This window comes from Larus michahellis, chromosome 2 (assembly GCF_964199755.1).
Source record: "Larus michahellis chromosome 2, bLarMic1.1, whole genome shotgun sequence".
NCBI classification, from domain to species: domain Eukaryota; kingdom Metazoa; phylum Chordata; class Aves; order Charadriiformes; family Laridae; genus Larus; species Larus michahellis.
Genome location: NC_133897.1, coordinates 122,952,265 through 122,969,036, shown reverse-complemented (window position 1 = coordinate 122,969,036; position 16,772 = coordinate 122,952,265). Strand labels below are relative to the sequence as shown.

Here is a 16,772-nt window from a genome sequence, read left to right as displayed (position 1 = left end):
AAAAATGATGAGCTGTAGAGTTGGTCTGTTCCAGCAAGGCACGCAATGTCTATCTATCTCCTCTGTGGCACTGCAGGAAGAAAGAGGTAGTGTCTTGGGTGACTGTCTCACAAAACATTATACCCTAAAAGCTTTATAAATCAAACTGAGGTACTTTGGTGGGGTTTAATTTTATTAAGTGACTTGGGAACAAGATTAATTTAGTCTTGTTTCTTTATTTACATGTCAAAAGTGAATCATCCTTGAGATCTGTGAATGTATTTATCATGCATAAGTATTCACCACATAATTTGAGTGAAGAGAAGGAAAACACAAACTGTATGCTACAACTGCTATTTGTTATTCATAATTCCTGGCATGTGATGATCACATTGCTTCTGCTCTCTTAACTGGATAACCAAAACATTTTAACAGAGAAATGATGGGGAGAAAACCACCACAATTTTTGGTACAAAATTGCTAAACTTCTGAAATTCATAAATATTGTCATGGATTTTCAGTACTTGAGTATTTCTAAAAATTTAATGGCACAGCCCTAAGAATTGAAACATATTGATTTTAAGTCATTAATTTGCTTATGTGTGTGTGTCTATTTTCAATAGTGAACCTGATCCACTCAAAATTTTGAATAGCACTCAAGCATGATTAGAACGGTAATGAAATTGTCAAAGGTGACTTAATTAACTACTGTTTGCATTCATATAGAGTAACAAACTTGGAATAGGTAGGGTCTTTTTAATTTTTGATAGAGTCACCCCAGATGCTGGAGTGCTAAAACACATTAGTGTGTCTCTCTGAAAGCGTGTTCAGAACAGCTTACAAACTCAATTAGTGAATCTGTAATCTGCACAGACTTGAATATGTTAACTGTGTGGAAACGAATGGCATTTTTACAACTGATTTCTGTGGGGCTTCCTACAGCGGTGCTGCACAGGAAGATAAATAGGATATGGTGCTTGATACCTCTAAAAGAGCTGCATGTTGGAGGGGAGCCTTTATATTTTAATTGGGGCAGCAATGTACCAAGCTCAAACTTTATGATTTCATGGCACAAACCCTATAGATTAATTCAATATTTAAGTTTAAAATAAGCTCCTGTTTTCTTTTCTGCACACTAACAAACGAGAAGGGAATTGTACAAAGTCTATGTGGATCATGTGGGAGAGTAACCTTGAAAATATGCAAAAAAAAGGAGCTTCCCATTTCACTGGCAGGTTTTGTGCTCATTTCAAGTGCCCTACTTGTATACAATATAAGATTGATGGGCTGTGTTCCTTGCCAACATAAATGTAGGTAGATCTACACCAGCAAAAAAAAGAGACCTGACATATATATAAAGTGAAACCAAGAACTTCAAATCATATCTGGAGTACACCAGACTGAAGGAATACTTAATATGATGTTTATAATATCAGCTACTTCCGCAGTTCCAAGGGAAGCTTACAAACAGGGAAAACGTCAAGGGCCTTGATCTGGGAGATAATTCCCTCACAAAGGCAGGATATGTGACACAAGGCCTGTCCGAGTTGGTTGCTCAGCAGGGGCACAGGTGATTAGGAAGGCGCAGAAGGTGAAAAGATCATGTTCCTTGGTGCCAAGGAAAGTAGTGATGCCCAAACAGGTCCCTACTTGTCCTGCATTCCCCCCGCTCCTCTGCTGGGCTCCATAGCGAGGGGGGTGGAATGTCCCGATGCAAGGAATTGGTTAAGCAGTTGGGAGAAAGTACCAAGCATCCTCATAAGGGTGACTCTGCTAGTACTCACTGTTACAGCTTCGTGTCCTAGAGGAACTGCATTACTTTGGGATAGTACTTTTCACTCTCTGTCCTAAAGGACTTATTTTTGTGTAGGCATCCCACCCTGAAAGGAGAACTGCAGTGTCAAAGTGGAGATGGGGATGCATGGGAGAGAAGTGTTCAGGAAAAGAATCCATCTGGTATATTGGCAAAGGCGTGCAACAAGTGCATAGTGGGCTTTTTGTGCCTTTGTAGAGCTGCTTTTCTTGATTTAAACTATTCAGCTGTGTCTAAAATTTAAATTCAGGTGCTGAGGGATATATCAGAGGTGGGAGTAACTGGGAAAAGTTGTGGCTACAGTAGCAGCATAATGCAACAAGCTCAAGCTGTTAGGACAACTCTTTGTGATTCAGTGCAAACCAGGAAAAAAATAGCCTTATTACATTTTTCAAGAAACTAAAATGGTCTGTGATGAGACTGAAGATGGAAAACATCTCTGCCTCCTCTCAAGCCCAGTTATGGGTACAGGTAGGCTAGATTTAGTGATCAAACCCTATAATTCAGAGTAGATTTTATTCTCTTTACTTTCTTTAATATTTTTTTAAAAAAGATGTTAGATTTTCATTCATTTAAACAGTAGAGTAAATGCCTCATCTTTGTATGTTATATCTGGACAAAGTGTTCCATAACTAAGTGCATCATCTACCTGAGAATGTTTGTCTAAGTCTCGTAGCCACATTAAGCACCTTAAATTCTATGTGCGTATTTTACTTGAATATTTTTATCTGTGAAGGGTGATCTATTATTTGCCTGTTGAGCCTGCGTAGCCACCGTGCAAAGCCTTGAAACATTACAGCAGTGAACTTGAGTTGTGAGTGAGGGTTGCGATATCTGAGCAGGAGAAATGGGTCAGTTAGTTAATAAAACTCCGAACCCATGAATGAAAAAGGAGCACCGGGCTGATGAGCATGAAGAGAAATAGGCTTGTAAAACATGGGGGAGATATTGATGTGTCAAGGGAAAGTAGCTTGAAGCAAGACTCTTTTCAGATAGGTACTACATAAATATATAACATCTGCGGCATAGCAGGAGTCTATTAGGTGTGGGGCGATATCTGGGGTCCTGTGCTTCATCCAGCTGTTGCAGTAATAAATGTTTCTTGGTTTGGGATCAGGCTGTTGAGTACCCTCCCTCTTTCCTGTCACCCTGAGAAAAGCCTTCCTCCGATTGTGAAACATGGCATGACTCTTTTCTCCTCCCAAAACAGGAATGTACTTACGAGTCCCCTCTGAGCATCACAGTGAACATGTATTCCTCGGGGAAGAATTTTTTGACAGATCGCACTGTAAAATAACATCCTTCCTTCCAGTACAACTTCCCTGATCTAACAGGGTTAAAGCAGGTTTGGGGTCTGGCTGGTTTCCCTCCAGGGCAGACTTTGTCCTTGGGGAAGCAAAAGAATACAAGGCTTGTGCAGGGCCTTAACACGCTTAAATCCTTGCATCTACACTGTTCCTGTGTGCTCAGTGAAACAGCCAAGCACTTTTACTCTATGGACTTGTTCTTGCTTCTTTGCAAAGGGCGAGTGTTGAGTGTCCTGGCAGTGGTCCCGTTAGCAGGTGCTCCCTGTCACTTCCCTTGCAAAAAGCAGCTTCTGCTACATGGGGAGGGAAGGGAAAGGATCTGTGAAGCACAAGTTTAGCACGAGAGGGAACAGCATTTTCCCCAGTGTAGCAGGGTAGTGAGCTCTTGATAAAACTCCCAGCAGTAATATAGCTGCTTTCCTATGTCAGCCTTCTATTCTGACCTCTTGCTGAGGAAAGGAGAGGGCTTTCCTTGGCTGGCTTGCCCTCCTGTCATCAAGAAACCAATTTCTGCCACCTGGTTTGATGGCTGTGGGCCCAGGACAGATTACCATCTTCATTCTCTCTCCCTGTCTCTCTCTCTCTCTCTCCTCTTGGAAGTCATCTTTGGATCATCTCCCCCCACTTTAAGCTCCTTAATTAAAAAAATATACACACACACCAACAAAAAAATCTCTGTTCTGGCACATCGTATCTTCCAGACTACACATACACCCTCCATGTTAATTTTTTAGGGGTTAATAGGTTCGCTTGCGAAATTTCACTCCCTCTCCTCACACTTGTCTTTCCTGTTCTGCCATATGTGTCCTAAAATCTGCCTTTCGGTTTAGAGCTTGTTAATTCTCCAAATAAAAATGTAACTCTGAAAGCTACATCATCACAACATCCTGCACTTAAATAACCTGAATATTGGAGAGCATAAAGGAGAGACTTTACCCATTTTCTCTGCCTGCAATGATGTGGTAGGAATGCAATATGCTTCTCATGGACAATTAGGGCATGCATCACAGCTCCACTGTAAATCAGATTACATGCTCAGGTACTGGATTACTTGCTTTGTAGTAGTTGTGCTCTTCATGGGATCCAGTCAACAGCATTTAGGTCAATTGTAGGACTAGAAGACCTTCGTCACTGGGCGATGTTTTGGATGGGTTGATAAATGTCAAAATCTATTATATCATAGGCTTTTTGTGAATGGTGAAATAAGATCATAAACGTTTTAACTCTGAAGCCGCTGAAGTCAACTGTTAAAATGAAATAAGTGCAGGTGAACATGTACTATATTGTTAGGAAATGTTTGCTTCTTGTCCTGTAACTTCTGAAGCTAAACCAAACCCTGTATGATTTTTGCACTTGTTGCTTAATGCAGATGTCTCGTTTCTTCTTCATATAATTTTATTTCCCTTGCAATGTAAAAAGCATTCATCTGTAAGAGGTATACTTAGGACACAGTACCTAAACACCAATCTGCTAGAATCTGCTTATTTTTTGATTTGTCCATGATAGAGAATACATCCAGATACAAGATAACATGTTTCTACAAGCAACAGAAGATATACTAATGTGCAATAAAGCACTAGTAAGAATAAGGAATCCCATCAGGATACTTGTAAAGCTTCATATTTGAAAAAAATATACTTGTGATTTTTAAAGCAATCCAAGTAATTTTATCAATATGGTAAATCAGCACTGATTTTTCTTTGATTGGTACAGCCATGTGCATGAGCAGTAAGTCATGCCAAAAATGTGCCGGTCTGCATTGTCAGTGTGCGGATGTAAATAACGCAATATCCCCCACTTAATTTTTCTGGCTTTATTTTTTCTTAAAATACAGAAATTTTCTTAAAATACAAAAATACTGGTTTTTTTGTTGTTTTTTTTTTTTTTTTTTTTTTTTTGTGTGGAATTGCAATAAACCAATATTCTTTTCTTGCAGCACATCACTAAATGAGATGCTGTGGTTATATTTTTTTTTAGCTAACAGCCTTGAGAAGAGAGCTAGGAGCAGAGCTGCTGAAGGCAGTGAGACTGTACAGCATCAGTGAGGACCAAGTCATTATTGCTTCCTTTCAGATAGAATAGAGGACAGGAACAATTTTTCCTGATGAAGTCTGACCACTGTCTAAGGTGTTTCTGTGTAGTTACTTAGAAAGTGTCATAAGCCTCCAGGTTGTGCTCTGAAATACTCACATGAAAGCCAGCTCCATGAACTACATCAGCCCAACCTCGTGCACAAGCTGGTAAACTCTACTGAGCAGTGAAATACAGGATTTTGTGTTTGGCCCTGTGCTAATTTGGTTAGAGAGCTTCCCAGCTACAGCTGGTGCTAAGCCAGCTGGTTTGGAGCATGGCCAGAGTGATCAAGTGGCTATCTGTATCTTGTAAAGTAGATGAGCCCTTCTTTAATGAGAAAGGCAAACAGGAGTCTGCACTGGTGGGGGCGTGAGGTTTGGGGGTTTTTGTGTAAGCTTTCTGGCATTGAAAATTGGAATGAACTTTTAGTGTATATTCAAGCAGCAAGAATAAGGAAAGCTGTGGGTTATGCCTGCTGCGTATCTCTTTTAATGCCATACCTATTGTGTTATGCCAGTTTATACAGCCTGAAGTATTGGAATGTAAGTGATTGATTCAAATTACAAAGTAAACAGGGGAGCAAGTTTGTGAAAACTGGTGTTACTTAAGGAAGGGCATCCTTAAAACTGTGTTGCTGTGGGAGGTTGGAGACACAAGCATCTGCTATGTGGACAAATTTAGTTGTAAAACCCAGTTCCCTTATAGTCAGTGGAGCATACCTATCAAATCTGGGCCTTAGCTTACTTGCTTTCCATGGAGGATTTTCATCTTGTTTGAGCAGAACTGGAATTTTGACAGAGATTCTTGATTAGAATAAATGGAGCATTCCTATCAAATGCAGACAGCTAATGAATCCATGTGTAAGCTCCATTAATTTCAATACAATGCTAAATGTGTTAAATGTTATGAGAGAGGTTGCTGCGTATGTGCACTTACCAATTGTCTTAATGCTAAATTCTAGATAATTTTAAGTTCTTTTTTTAGATGCCATAAAGCATGAGTATAACCAATGTTTCCATATTTAGAAGGGTAAATAAGCATCTGTTCAGTGGTATAAAGACCAGGAAAAATAATCTGAAAATATTTTTTGGTAGGATCTCCCATTCAAAAGTGGCTTAATTTAGTGCCTTCATTTTCAGATAAATTGTTTCAGGCCAGAGAATATCTTTGCCAATTTTCATCACAGAACAATTTTTGCTTTTATACTAATCCCCTTCTCCCCCTCAAATAAGATTTCTGTTATATAAGAAAACAACAACAACAACCAGCCCAAACAGCAATACCATAAACAGGATGGTATAATTTGCGTTCTTATTTTGCAACGTATCATTTCCATGTATTTCCATGACTCATGTCACATCAATAAACACTAATTTAAACTCCACCTATTTGGCAAATTACTGTCACTGATAAATTTGGTCTGTGGAGTTTTAGGAAACGTAAGTTTCAACACAGGTTAAGCAGGTGACAAGCCAAGGAGAAGAGTGTAAGAGCATGAAAACTGGCCATTCCTCCTCCTCTTAGCACCCTTGCAAGGGGCACAAATTATTTGCACAGTATATTATTCCATTTACATACAGTTGAAGAAAGTTATATTCTCCTTCTTGAATAAGCATTTTCATACACCCCACCTCCATCCTTCTGCACTTCCTGCAGAGACTTGCATCAAGGTGGTGCTTGATAGGAAATCAACTCCTGCTGTAGGTTTTACAATAAGGGAATAGATTCAGTTGACTCTTCTTTTAATCCCTATTGCTGGCAGTTCGTCTTTCTTTGGGGATTATCTCCATTGCAAGACAATCACCTTGGCTGGGAAAAGAAGGGCTAGAGATTCCTTATAACAGTTGCACTGTTCAGTGGATGTACATCAACTTATATAATGAATCACAAAAAAAGCCATGGCTTTGCCTGGTAATGTCTTGAAAACATCCTGGCCTCCTAGAGAAGTAGTTTTTCCTGATGCCCAGTTTGAACATCCCAAACTGCAGTTGGTGGCTGTTGTCCCTGCTTTTACTCTCTGAAGAATTTCTCGCCGTTTTTTGTACTCTCCTTCAGGCAGTGGTGGGTTGCAATTAGATCTCTCCCTACCTCATGACCTACTCTTTGTCACATGAAACAAATCCAACCTCAATCCTCAACCTTTCCTTCAAGTCACCGGCTTTGGACTCCAGCCACCGCAGTAGTCTTCCAGAGAGCCCTGTCCTGCTTCTCAGCAGCCTTCTTGAACTGTGGAGTGGCAAACCAGACACATCATTTCAGCTGCTGTCTTACCAGCACCGTGTAGAAAGGGGTAATAACTTTTCTTGATCTGCTGGCTGTATGCTTAATGCAGCCAGTATGAGATTTGCTTTATCTGTGATCAGAGAGTATGCTGTTGGCTCATTTTCAGCTTGGCACTGACCATCACCTTCAGGTCCTTTTCAGCAAGGCAAAAATGTCTATAAAGATAGATGCATCCTTGGGGGGGTGAATGCAATCTTTAAAACCGGCAGTAACTGCTTCTTCCTCTCCCCTTTCAAAAAAGAAGTCGTCCCTTTGACATCTGCTTGCAAGTATGTAGTTGGAAAGAATGGTAATGTTGAAAGGAGGAAACAACCAAAATCTGTTGTTTCAAGGTATCTCCAGGTAAAGCAGTCTCTAAAATCAAGTGACTCGAAATTCTATAACCAGTAGTAAAAATAACTTACTTACCCTGTAGTATTAAATCATAAGCTTTCCAAGAATATTTTCCCAAAACATTCAAATACAAAGTTAAACTATCAGGGAGACTGTCATTGCTTGTAATGCACTAAGTCCTGTATCTGTCTATGTATTGTTACAATAAAAATAAATAGAGCATGTAAACCAAGCATTTTCTTTTTTTGATATTGATTCTAAGAAAAACGTTGCTTTTCAACTTGTTTTAGAAACATCCCTCAGTGGGATGCCCGGCATGTATGAATCTTTGTGCTGAAAGGAAATTGAAAAAAACCCTGTAAACAGAAAACAAAACCCCTTTTGATAGAAGCGAAATTCTGTTCAATATCAACTGTTATTAGCCAGTGTTTGATAAGTAGGCAGATTGGATAGATGTTTCTTGAAATCCTACATAGTATGCAGAACATGCTTTCATTGTGCTTCCTGGCATTATAAGATAATGTGCCTTATTTGGAAATACAATGATCAGTTCTGTTAAATCATGTTCAATCAGCTTATATAATAACACCTATATTTTGTTATTCATTTCAGATTTCAGAGACCTATGCCTTCCTACCGAGAGAAGCGGTGACACGATTTCTAATGAGCTGCTCAGAGTGCCAGAAAAGAATGCATTTAAACCCAGATGGAGCAGATCATAAAGGTGGTTTTAATGTCAAATAGTGGGATGTAAAGTCATTTTATTCCTAATACCCATTTGTGTTTTCCTAGCTTAAGTGAGGGTTCATAAAAATTTGGTAGACTGGAACAGTTCAATAAGTCAGATCATCTCATTTACTTAAGCTGGAAGGTAGTGAATCTTCTGCTTTTGCTTAAGGATGGAGTGTAATACCATATGCACTTGCAATAGTAAGGTGATTTTATCTGGAGGAAAAAATTTGTTTTGCTATGGAAACATTTATATGGGGGTTTAAACATAAGGAATAGTTAGGGTGCCTGTGCTATAGTCATTTAGGGTAGAAAAACTCATCACTTTTCAGGGTTTGAACTTGATTTTCATTTTTCTTTGGGAAACTTCCATCTGTACAATCAACAAGCAATTGAAAATGCCAAAGTTAGAACTAAATGGCATAACTGTCTGACTTTGACTGCAGAGTAGACTCAAGTAGCCTCCACAATTAGCATATAATGCATAATAAATATTTTTATTGCAGATAATGGAAAACCTCCAACTTTGGTGACCAGTATGATTGATTACAACATGCCAATTACTATGGCTTATATGAAACACATGAAGCTGCAGCTACTAAATTCACAGCAAGATGAGGTAAAACTTGAAATCTTTTGTTTTTCTGTTCTCCTGTGTTCTTTGGTGCTTGTCTTTGCGGTAGCCAGGAAACCAATTGAAGATGATCGTTGATGCCATCTTTATAATTTCGTTGCTAGAATAGTGAGTCTGAAACCAAACTAGGGCTGTTTGCAAGTAATCAGATTGAGAGAAAATGTCATGACTTACCACCCTTCCATGGTTAGGGGTAATACGCTGTACTGCTTCAAATTACCTGAAGGTGCCCTTTTACTGTCTGGACCGGCAGAAACGATAATGGGGGCAGCATGTTCACCCGAGACTTAGTGCTGTGCTCAGAAGTGACTTTCATTGTCTACGTCTAGAATGCAATACCACCAACAGCTGAAATGAATGGCATAGTGTTCTCAAGGTTAGAAGGCAGGATACAACACGTTTTAGTGAGATAGATGGAAGCCCCTGGCAACATCAGTTGAAATCTTTAAGGCAAAAAGCTTGATAAAATAAGAGTAGGGATTGCTTTTGAAACTTTGAATAAAAAAATAAAACCAGAAAAAAAGGAACAGAAGTAGGCTAAGAATCAAGCTTCTTCAGAGAGAATTGGCATTGAGTTGTATTGTATTTATTTCTCCTCAAAAATGATTTTCTTTATGTGATTTGTTCAGTTTTTCCAGATCTTAAGAAGTGCTTCATCAGTTGGATGGCAGTTACCGAATTATATGTAATAAACTCATTTTGCTAGAAATGTGTTCATTTACCATTTGAGCTGCCAAATAGTTAGAAGACCAGCTATGTGCTAACCAAAAAGCAGTCCTGCATGCTGTGTCCTTCTGCCTGACTACAAGATATTTTTTAATAAAGAAAACCTTCAAACCCAACCTTAACAGCTGGATTATGTCAAAGAGACCCTGACTAATTCCTGACTTCCATGGAGTCAGTCAGATTTGGTTTCATAATAAGCAGATATTGGGATATTGGTGGAGATTTATGAATTATTCAACACCCCATAGAACGGAAATTTCATCACTCTTCCAGAAATACCAGGATCCTTGTTTTGCTTTTGCCTTTTTTTTAATTGTGGAGGGCGTGAGGAGAGATCCCTGACTCAGAGTCCTTCGTGCACAAATACAGCCTGGTTGTCTTTCCCTCCTATTGAATCTCCCCTCTGTGTGTTGCCCCATTTCAGGAATCTGACAGCAGGGTTTGAAGCAGCAGGAGAAAATAGGCTTTATCTCTGCAGTAGCCTTAGGAGTTAAAGGACTCCTCCTTTTTTTCCTCTTCCCTTTGAGAATTACTCCTCCCACGACAGGGTCAAGCACTCATGCTGGATCAGGGTCACCTGCCACATGCTTCGGCAGCCTGAATTTTTAGGTGTAAACTTTCTGGTCTGATGACTGAAATTAGTGTTAAATCAGTTTTTGATCAAAATGAACAAGTGGAGGTGATATGGTGGCATCAGGAAGCACCATTGCTTGGTACCTCCCTGCCCAACTCTAATGTTGCTGTCTATAAAATATTTGTAGCACTGGATTTATGAAGATAAAAGTAATTTTTGATATGTTTTAGTAATAATGTCTTTGCCAGGGCAGAGTGGGCACAAGGAAAGTTCTCAAGATAATCTTTACATCTTTTCTCAAGGCAGAGTTTTGCTAAGAATTTATTTTTTCTTCAGGCTGTACATTTGTTGCACTGAAAACAAAATGGCAACGAAAATAGTGTAGTTCAAAGCAGGAAGATTTTTGGTGCATACATTCAAACTATTTAATGCACTTAAAAAACATGCTTGGGTTTGTAGGAAGGCTCTGTTTCCAAGGTTTCATCAATCATATCTGTATTCTTGTGGAGGCGGTGGAATTCAGATAGGAGTAAACCTGGATCCCACAACTAGCTAGCGTAGTGACTGAAAGCCTCCTAATTCTCTCATCCTCGGTTGATCATTTTCAAGCTGAGGCCATCGATGAAAGGGAAGCAGACTTCATCTAACAGGAGAATTCATCACTGTGTGAGAATTTATAGCTGTGCTGCAACTGGTACCAGTGGCTCCCAGCTCCTCTCCCCATGCCTCTGTGTCCTGCAGATTTAGATAAATGTTTACACAGTTTGGGGAGAGTTTGAGGTGGAGATATTCCACAGGGTGCTGTAGGCAAACACAGGCTACCCATGTGTGCTGTTTTATGCTTATGCACGCGTTGGATAGCCAGAGCTCCCCTTCTGTGAGCCCATACAGATTGCCTAAGCTCAGAATTGGAGAATGTAAGCTGCTGCTTTCTGGTTCCTGCAGGATTCAGTGAGAAATACCACTGTGTCTTAACAGAGGCACAGCTTTCCAGAAGGTCTGGGGGAGTCTGTGTTCTCGTCTTGCTCTTTGAACACACAGTGTGCATTTTCCCTAAACCTCAGAACCATCTTGGTGTGTGCCTCAGCCCTGTCTGTCTGGGCAGGAGGCTGCTGGGCACCACAGTTCTTGTGTGAGGGCAGCGTTTGGGTATTTGCTCCTGCTGCTCTTGGGGTGCTCCCACCTTACCTGGGCAAGGCTGACAGGTGCCCACTAGAGAAGCCCTCACTCTTCCATTTAGTTTTTTACAAAACTTTGAGAACAAGGTATGTTTGTTTCATTATTTGTCGTTGTCCTGGTGTGACAGTGCAGAACAGCATCGCCTTGTGTGTTGTCCCACTCTCACTCCTGAATGGCATTTGGCAGTACTTCATCCCAGTTTAAAAAGGGTCATGACTGCAGGGAACTTGCCTTCTGAAAATGAGAGAAACATGCACGCAAGCCGGAAACATCACTGAGACCTAAGAGAAGAGTAGATTTAAGGGGAAGCACTCAGAAAGAAGAAAGCAGCTATATTAGTATCTGTAGAAACCAGTTCACAATGAGTACACTGCCAATCATATTCTAAAGATGGCTCTTTTTCTAGGTCATTTCTGGTGAACAACCCAGAAAAATAGTCAGGATCCTGTCAGTACTGTTTTTGTTTAAAAAAAAAAAAATTAGTTGGAAAAGTGTTTTAAAGTGGTCTTTGGGGGATACAAAATTATTTGCCATATTTTTCTCTATGTTCTTTAAAATGCTTTTCTTCATAACAGGAGTAATTATCTCAGAAAAGTTGTTACTGAAGATATATCACCTTAGGCTTGTATTTTGCCTCAGCAGCTTACAGAGCAAGACTTGTGGAGGCTTAATTTTTAATCCATGAGTGGGCGCATGAACTTTAGTGGGACTGAAACAAGTGATGTTAAACATGTATGTGAACATTTGCTGGACTAGGTCCAAAACTGTTTTGCTTTTATAAATGGAGACAAAATATTTGATTGGGACTTTTACTTTTTTCCCTATGCTATCATCCCTAGTAGATGCTCTGTAATTAGCCTTTATGGATAAATCATATTAAAGACGTATAAGGCAGAATAAATTTGAAGTGATTCTTATGTGATTATATTACTTTGGTTCACCATTGTCTGTCATTTGAACATGCCCGGAACTTTTATAAGCTTTATCATTTTCATAGATGCTGCTTTAAACTCAATAGCAGTGTAAGGGTGACATCATGTCAAGGGAATTTGCTCATGGATTCTTATCAAGTCAAGTTGCCTTTCGGAAATATCTTATTGTGAGTGGTCATCACGTGGTTACTGACATCGCTTGGGAAAGGTAGAGGGTTCAGGCAGGGAATGTGGAGAGCTCTTCTCAACCAAATTTGAATAACAAGGACTTGGTACGGAGTCTCTAGTTATAGCCCTCTTTTGCAAAACACTGTGGAAACAGAGAGTTCAGTAATGGAATATCCTCATAATTGAACAAATCGCATTTGTCAGATTATCATATCACATGAACGCTGTGCTTTCCTTGCTCTTCATGTGCTCTGCTTGTTTGCTTATATACACAAAGATTTAGCATAATTACACTCCACACCAGGTGTGAGTGAAACAAATGGGAACAAGTGGACTGCACATATAATGTGAACAGTGTATGACGTTTTCTGACAGACTCTAAAACTTTCTATTTGCAGGATGAAAGCTCTATAGAAAGTGATGAGTTTGATATGAGTGACTCAACTAGGATGTCAGCTGTGAACTCCGACCTCAGCTCAAATCTGGAAGAGAGAATGCAAAGTCCTCAGAACCTGCAGGGCCAGCAGGATGGTAAGGCTCTCGTTTCGTACAGAAAATGCGGTATTGCCTTGTCTTTTTCCCATTCTGTGCCTTCATTTAGTACCTGCTGTGTCCTTTTCTTCATATTGTGTTTCATTAGGTAATTTGAAATATATGTTCCCTATGTCTCAGCATGAAGAGGATGAAGTTGGGTTTTTTTTTTGCAGGTTAATTTATTTGTTGCTTAGGCAACAGGTGAGTGCTTAGACCACTACATGTTAAGTATTATTATTTTACTATTTTTATATATGTAGCATGACCATACACAGGCATAAAAAGAAAGGAAACTCAAACCTTTCTGAGGCAAGCCAGAAGGCTGAGAAAGTTGGTTTTACTGGTTGAAATGAGGGAGAGGGGTGTGACAGAAGCATGATCATTTGAGAGCTAGGAACTGGGACGTGATATTCAGAAGAACGCACGAAAAAGACAAACTCCGATGTGGAAATAGAAGTAAAATAAGAGAACACAGAACGAGAAGCATTGTAAATTTGAATGTTAATTATTTCTAGGTTAGTTACAACACAAAGCTAATTTGTTGGTGAAAGACATGAAAGTTTTACTTTGCATGGAAGATGCATAGATGTATACTCTTTGATTTCCGCCCTTATTATAGAACAAGTTAAATGGGCCTGTTTTGGATGAACTTTCTCCTTGGCTATGGAGCTCACAAAAAGCCTGTCTGCTGCAGACTTTCACAGTGGCTCATGAGTGGCATGTGAACGTGCAACACCCAAACTGCAGGTCTATTCTATCACTATTAGAAGTAACACATCGGTATTCTGTACTTGTTACTCCACAATTTCCTGATCATGTGTACCAATTCAGAAATGCTTCTTATATTTCTCCTGAACACTAAATATATGGGATTTGACAGTTAAGCTGGATTCTTTCCACTTTATGCATCATGGTCAATTGCTAGCTGGTAAGCTATTTAGGTGAGAATGGGTGTGCTGCATAGTGGCTGATGGAATCTGGTGACGGATAGGACCTTCTGCTATGTTGCTCTGTGGATGAATAGAGGAGGAGGATGTCTATGATAATTTGGTAGGCCAGATTCTAACTACAGCTGCCTTTTGTCTGAGTGTCCTCCTTGAGTGCAACTTTTGACTTGATTTCTATCTATGTATGTTCACTAAAGGAGCAGTTCTGATGCACAAGATGTAGGGAAAGCCATTGCACTTTCCTGTTGAAATTTGACTTTTCAGGGCTAATATATTATAATAATACTGCTAAGTTAGAGTTTTCAGGGATACTTTGGAAGGTGCCATTTTTATGTATCTGGCTTTCAGTGCAAAACTGTGCTTTAGAGGTTTTTGCTTACCTATATACTCAATCTGTTTCACATGTATAGAGTGTTTCTTAATAGTAATTGTGAGCATGTATATGTCTGAAATAAAAATTATAGCTCAGTACAGTAACCTATGAAGAAATGCATGTCATATAGGTCTTAATACCTACCACAACCAGATTCATGTGCCACATCTAATCATATCAGAACATAAGTATGAACGATAAAATGCTGCAAATCTGTCACATGCTATTTAAAATGTATGGGAAATAAATGCCATGTGGCCTTTGAACTGCAGGTAGTGTGATCTTACAGAATTGCTTTAAATCTCTCAGATTTCCTTCCTTTCCTCCCAGATCATACTTGCTCACCTTCCTAAGGCAGTCCTATTTTTTGCTGCATCTTCTGACTGACGCATCTGCTGATAGAGAGATTTGAAATAGCAGCTCTTCCTGCTTCATAGTTTTCCTGTACTAGCTGTCGTCAGGTAGCAAACCTGAGTGTGGCTAGTTATAGCAGCAACACTGCTTTTTCAGATATGGGAGAAGAGGCTGAAGGAGGAACTGAAAGACTAGAGAAGAAGAGGGGGAAGAAGAATGATAGGAGAGGGCAGGAAGAAAGAAGATTGTGAGAAAATAATGAGCACAGGGATAGAGGGATGGAAGTGGGGACAGGAAGGAGGGAAGACAAAAGGGACCTTAAATGAACTTAGCAGTAAAATCCCTTTTGCCGTCACAGCCTTCACTGTAAAATTTTACAAATTTAATACTTAATTATAGCGCACACACCCCGAAATCATCACCAAAGCATGAATATGTGTGTCTAAAGTGATTCCTGACCCCTTTCCTCAAACATTCTATATGTCCATGAGACTTTATGTCAGCCACCGCATTCAATCTACAGATAAAGACACTTGGCATTTGGCTCATCTGAAACGTCTTTGCTGCATTCTGGCAGGTGAAAACATACTGCTGCCTGTGCACACATGGTTGGGAATGGTGTCTGTGGTGGAATGGGACAGCAGACGTCTGCTGCTGCCCCGAGCATGCCCTCATTGGGAGAATGATTTGCTACTGGGAATCATTAGGAAAACTGCTGCCAAGAGTGGATTAGTGACAGCTGCAGTGTACCTAAAGGTGATGTGTTCTATCACTTTGCTTACCTGGCTTTCCATGTGAGGTGAGATGAGAATATTTTGGGAAATCTATTGGGTTTTGTTCCATGGATTTCAATGTATTTGGTACTAGGATATAAACAGAGTCCATGTACCCTGTACCATGTACCCAGTGGCCATGTCAGTGAGGGATAGATGGAGTTCAGTTCAGTTTATCAGAACATAGTGGAATGCTGACACTATATATGTAAAAGGAATAAGATGCTTTCATACCCTCTTCCTTGGGGCTATATTTGCACTGTATTTAGACAGGCACTTGGCTTTGGGACTCCATTGCAGAGCTCGTACTAGAAAATTTGACCTGAGGTTTCTGGTTTCTCAGTGTCTTCCCGTCTAGTACTCTGTATTTTCTGTTTCTCATGGTTAAGTTATTTGAACCTAAATAGAATAAAGGCAAATATGAGAGCACCCACATTATCAGCTGAAAGCAATAGACTTCACCCAGAAATGTCATGGTAGGTAGGAAAAATGCTGAGAAGGAGGGCACAGAGAGGGAAGGTGTGTGTTTGCTCGCAGTAGATGGGTGCTGGTACTGCGCAAAAGTTCTGGGCTCTGCAAACGTACAGAGGCTTCATAAGATTCCTTGTATAAAGCATATTAGATTGAAAGGGAACAAGAAATTGAGGAAGAAATGCAAAGCGGGGAGAGTTGGTGAATTGTACCCATAGTACTGAAGTTGCCACAATACTATGAAGGACAGTTTCCACTTTAAATTAGCCTTTGTATGCTTTTAAATAACAGGGCCTTGAGTCACACCTGCTGGTGAATGGCTGAAAATAGCATCCTGAGCACCTGCAGGGCTGCTGCAACTATGGGGGAGGAGTTGGAAAAGAGCTGCTACTCTTCCCTGGGGAGTTAGAAAAGGAAAGCAGCTTTAATTTACAATCAGTTCATTCCCCGGCTGGCAATGGGGTAGGGCTATCTGGTTACCAGTGCCTCAGAGCTGCTTTTCTTAGCAGCCACCTGGATAATAGGGCTGCAAATTGCTGGTGTGTTGCTTTCTCTTTTGCACCCTCTTCCCTTGCTTGCCTCTGTTTTCT

At 40.0% G+C, this 16,772-nt stretch overlaps 1 protein-coding gene across 5 annotated transcripts in view; it reads left to right on the top strand.

The window, feature by feature from the left end:
- NOL4 (nucleolar protein 4) overlaps positions 1-16,772 on the top strand; it is a 196,610-nt gene that overhangs the window by 36,959 nt on the left and 142,879 nt on the right. For all 5 annotated transcript variants that reach the window (XM_074576932.1, XM_074576930.1, XM_074576933.1 and 2 more), the window contains exons 3-5: positions 8,401-8,512; positions 9,024-9,136; positions 13,129-13,261. In XM_074576932.1, the coding sequence (XP_074433033.1) occupies positions 8,401-8,512; positions 9,024-9,136; positions 13,129-13,261 (358 nt within the window). The remainder of the gene's footprint in view (positions 1-8,400; positions 8,513-9,023; positions 9,137-13,128; positions 13,262-16,772) is intronic.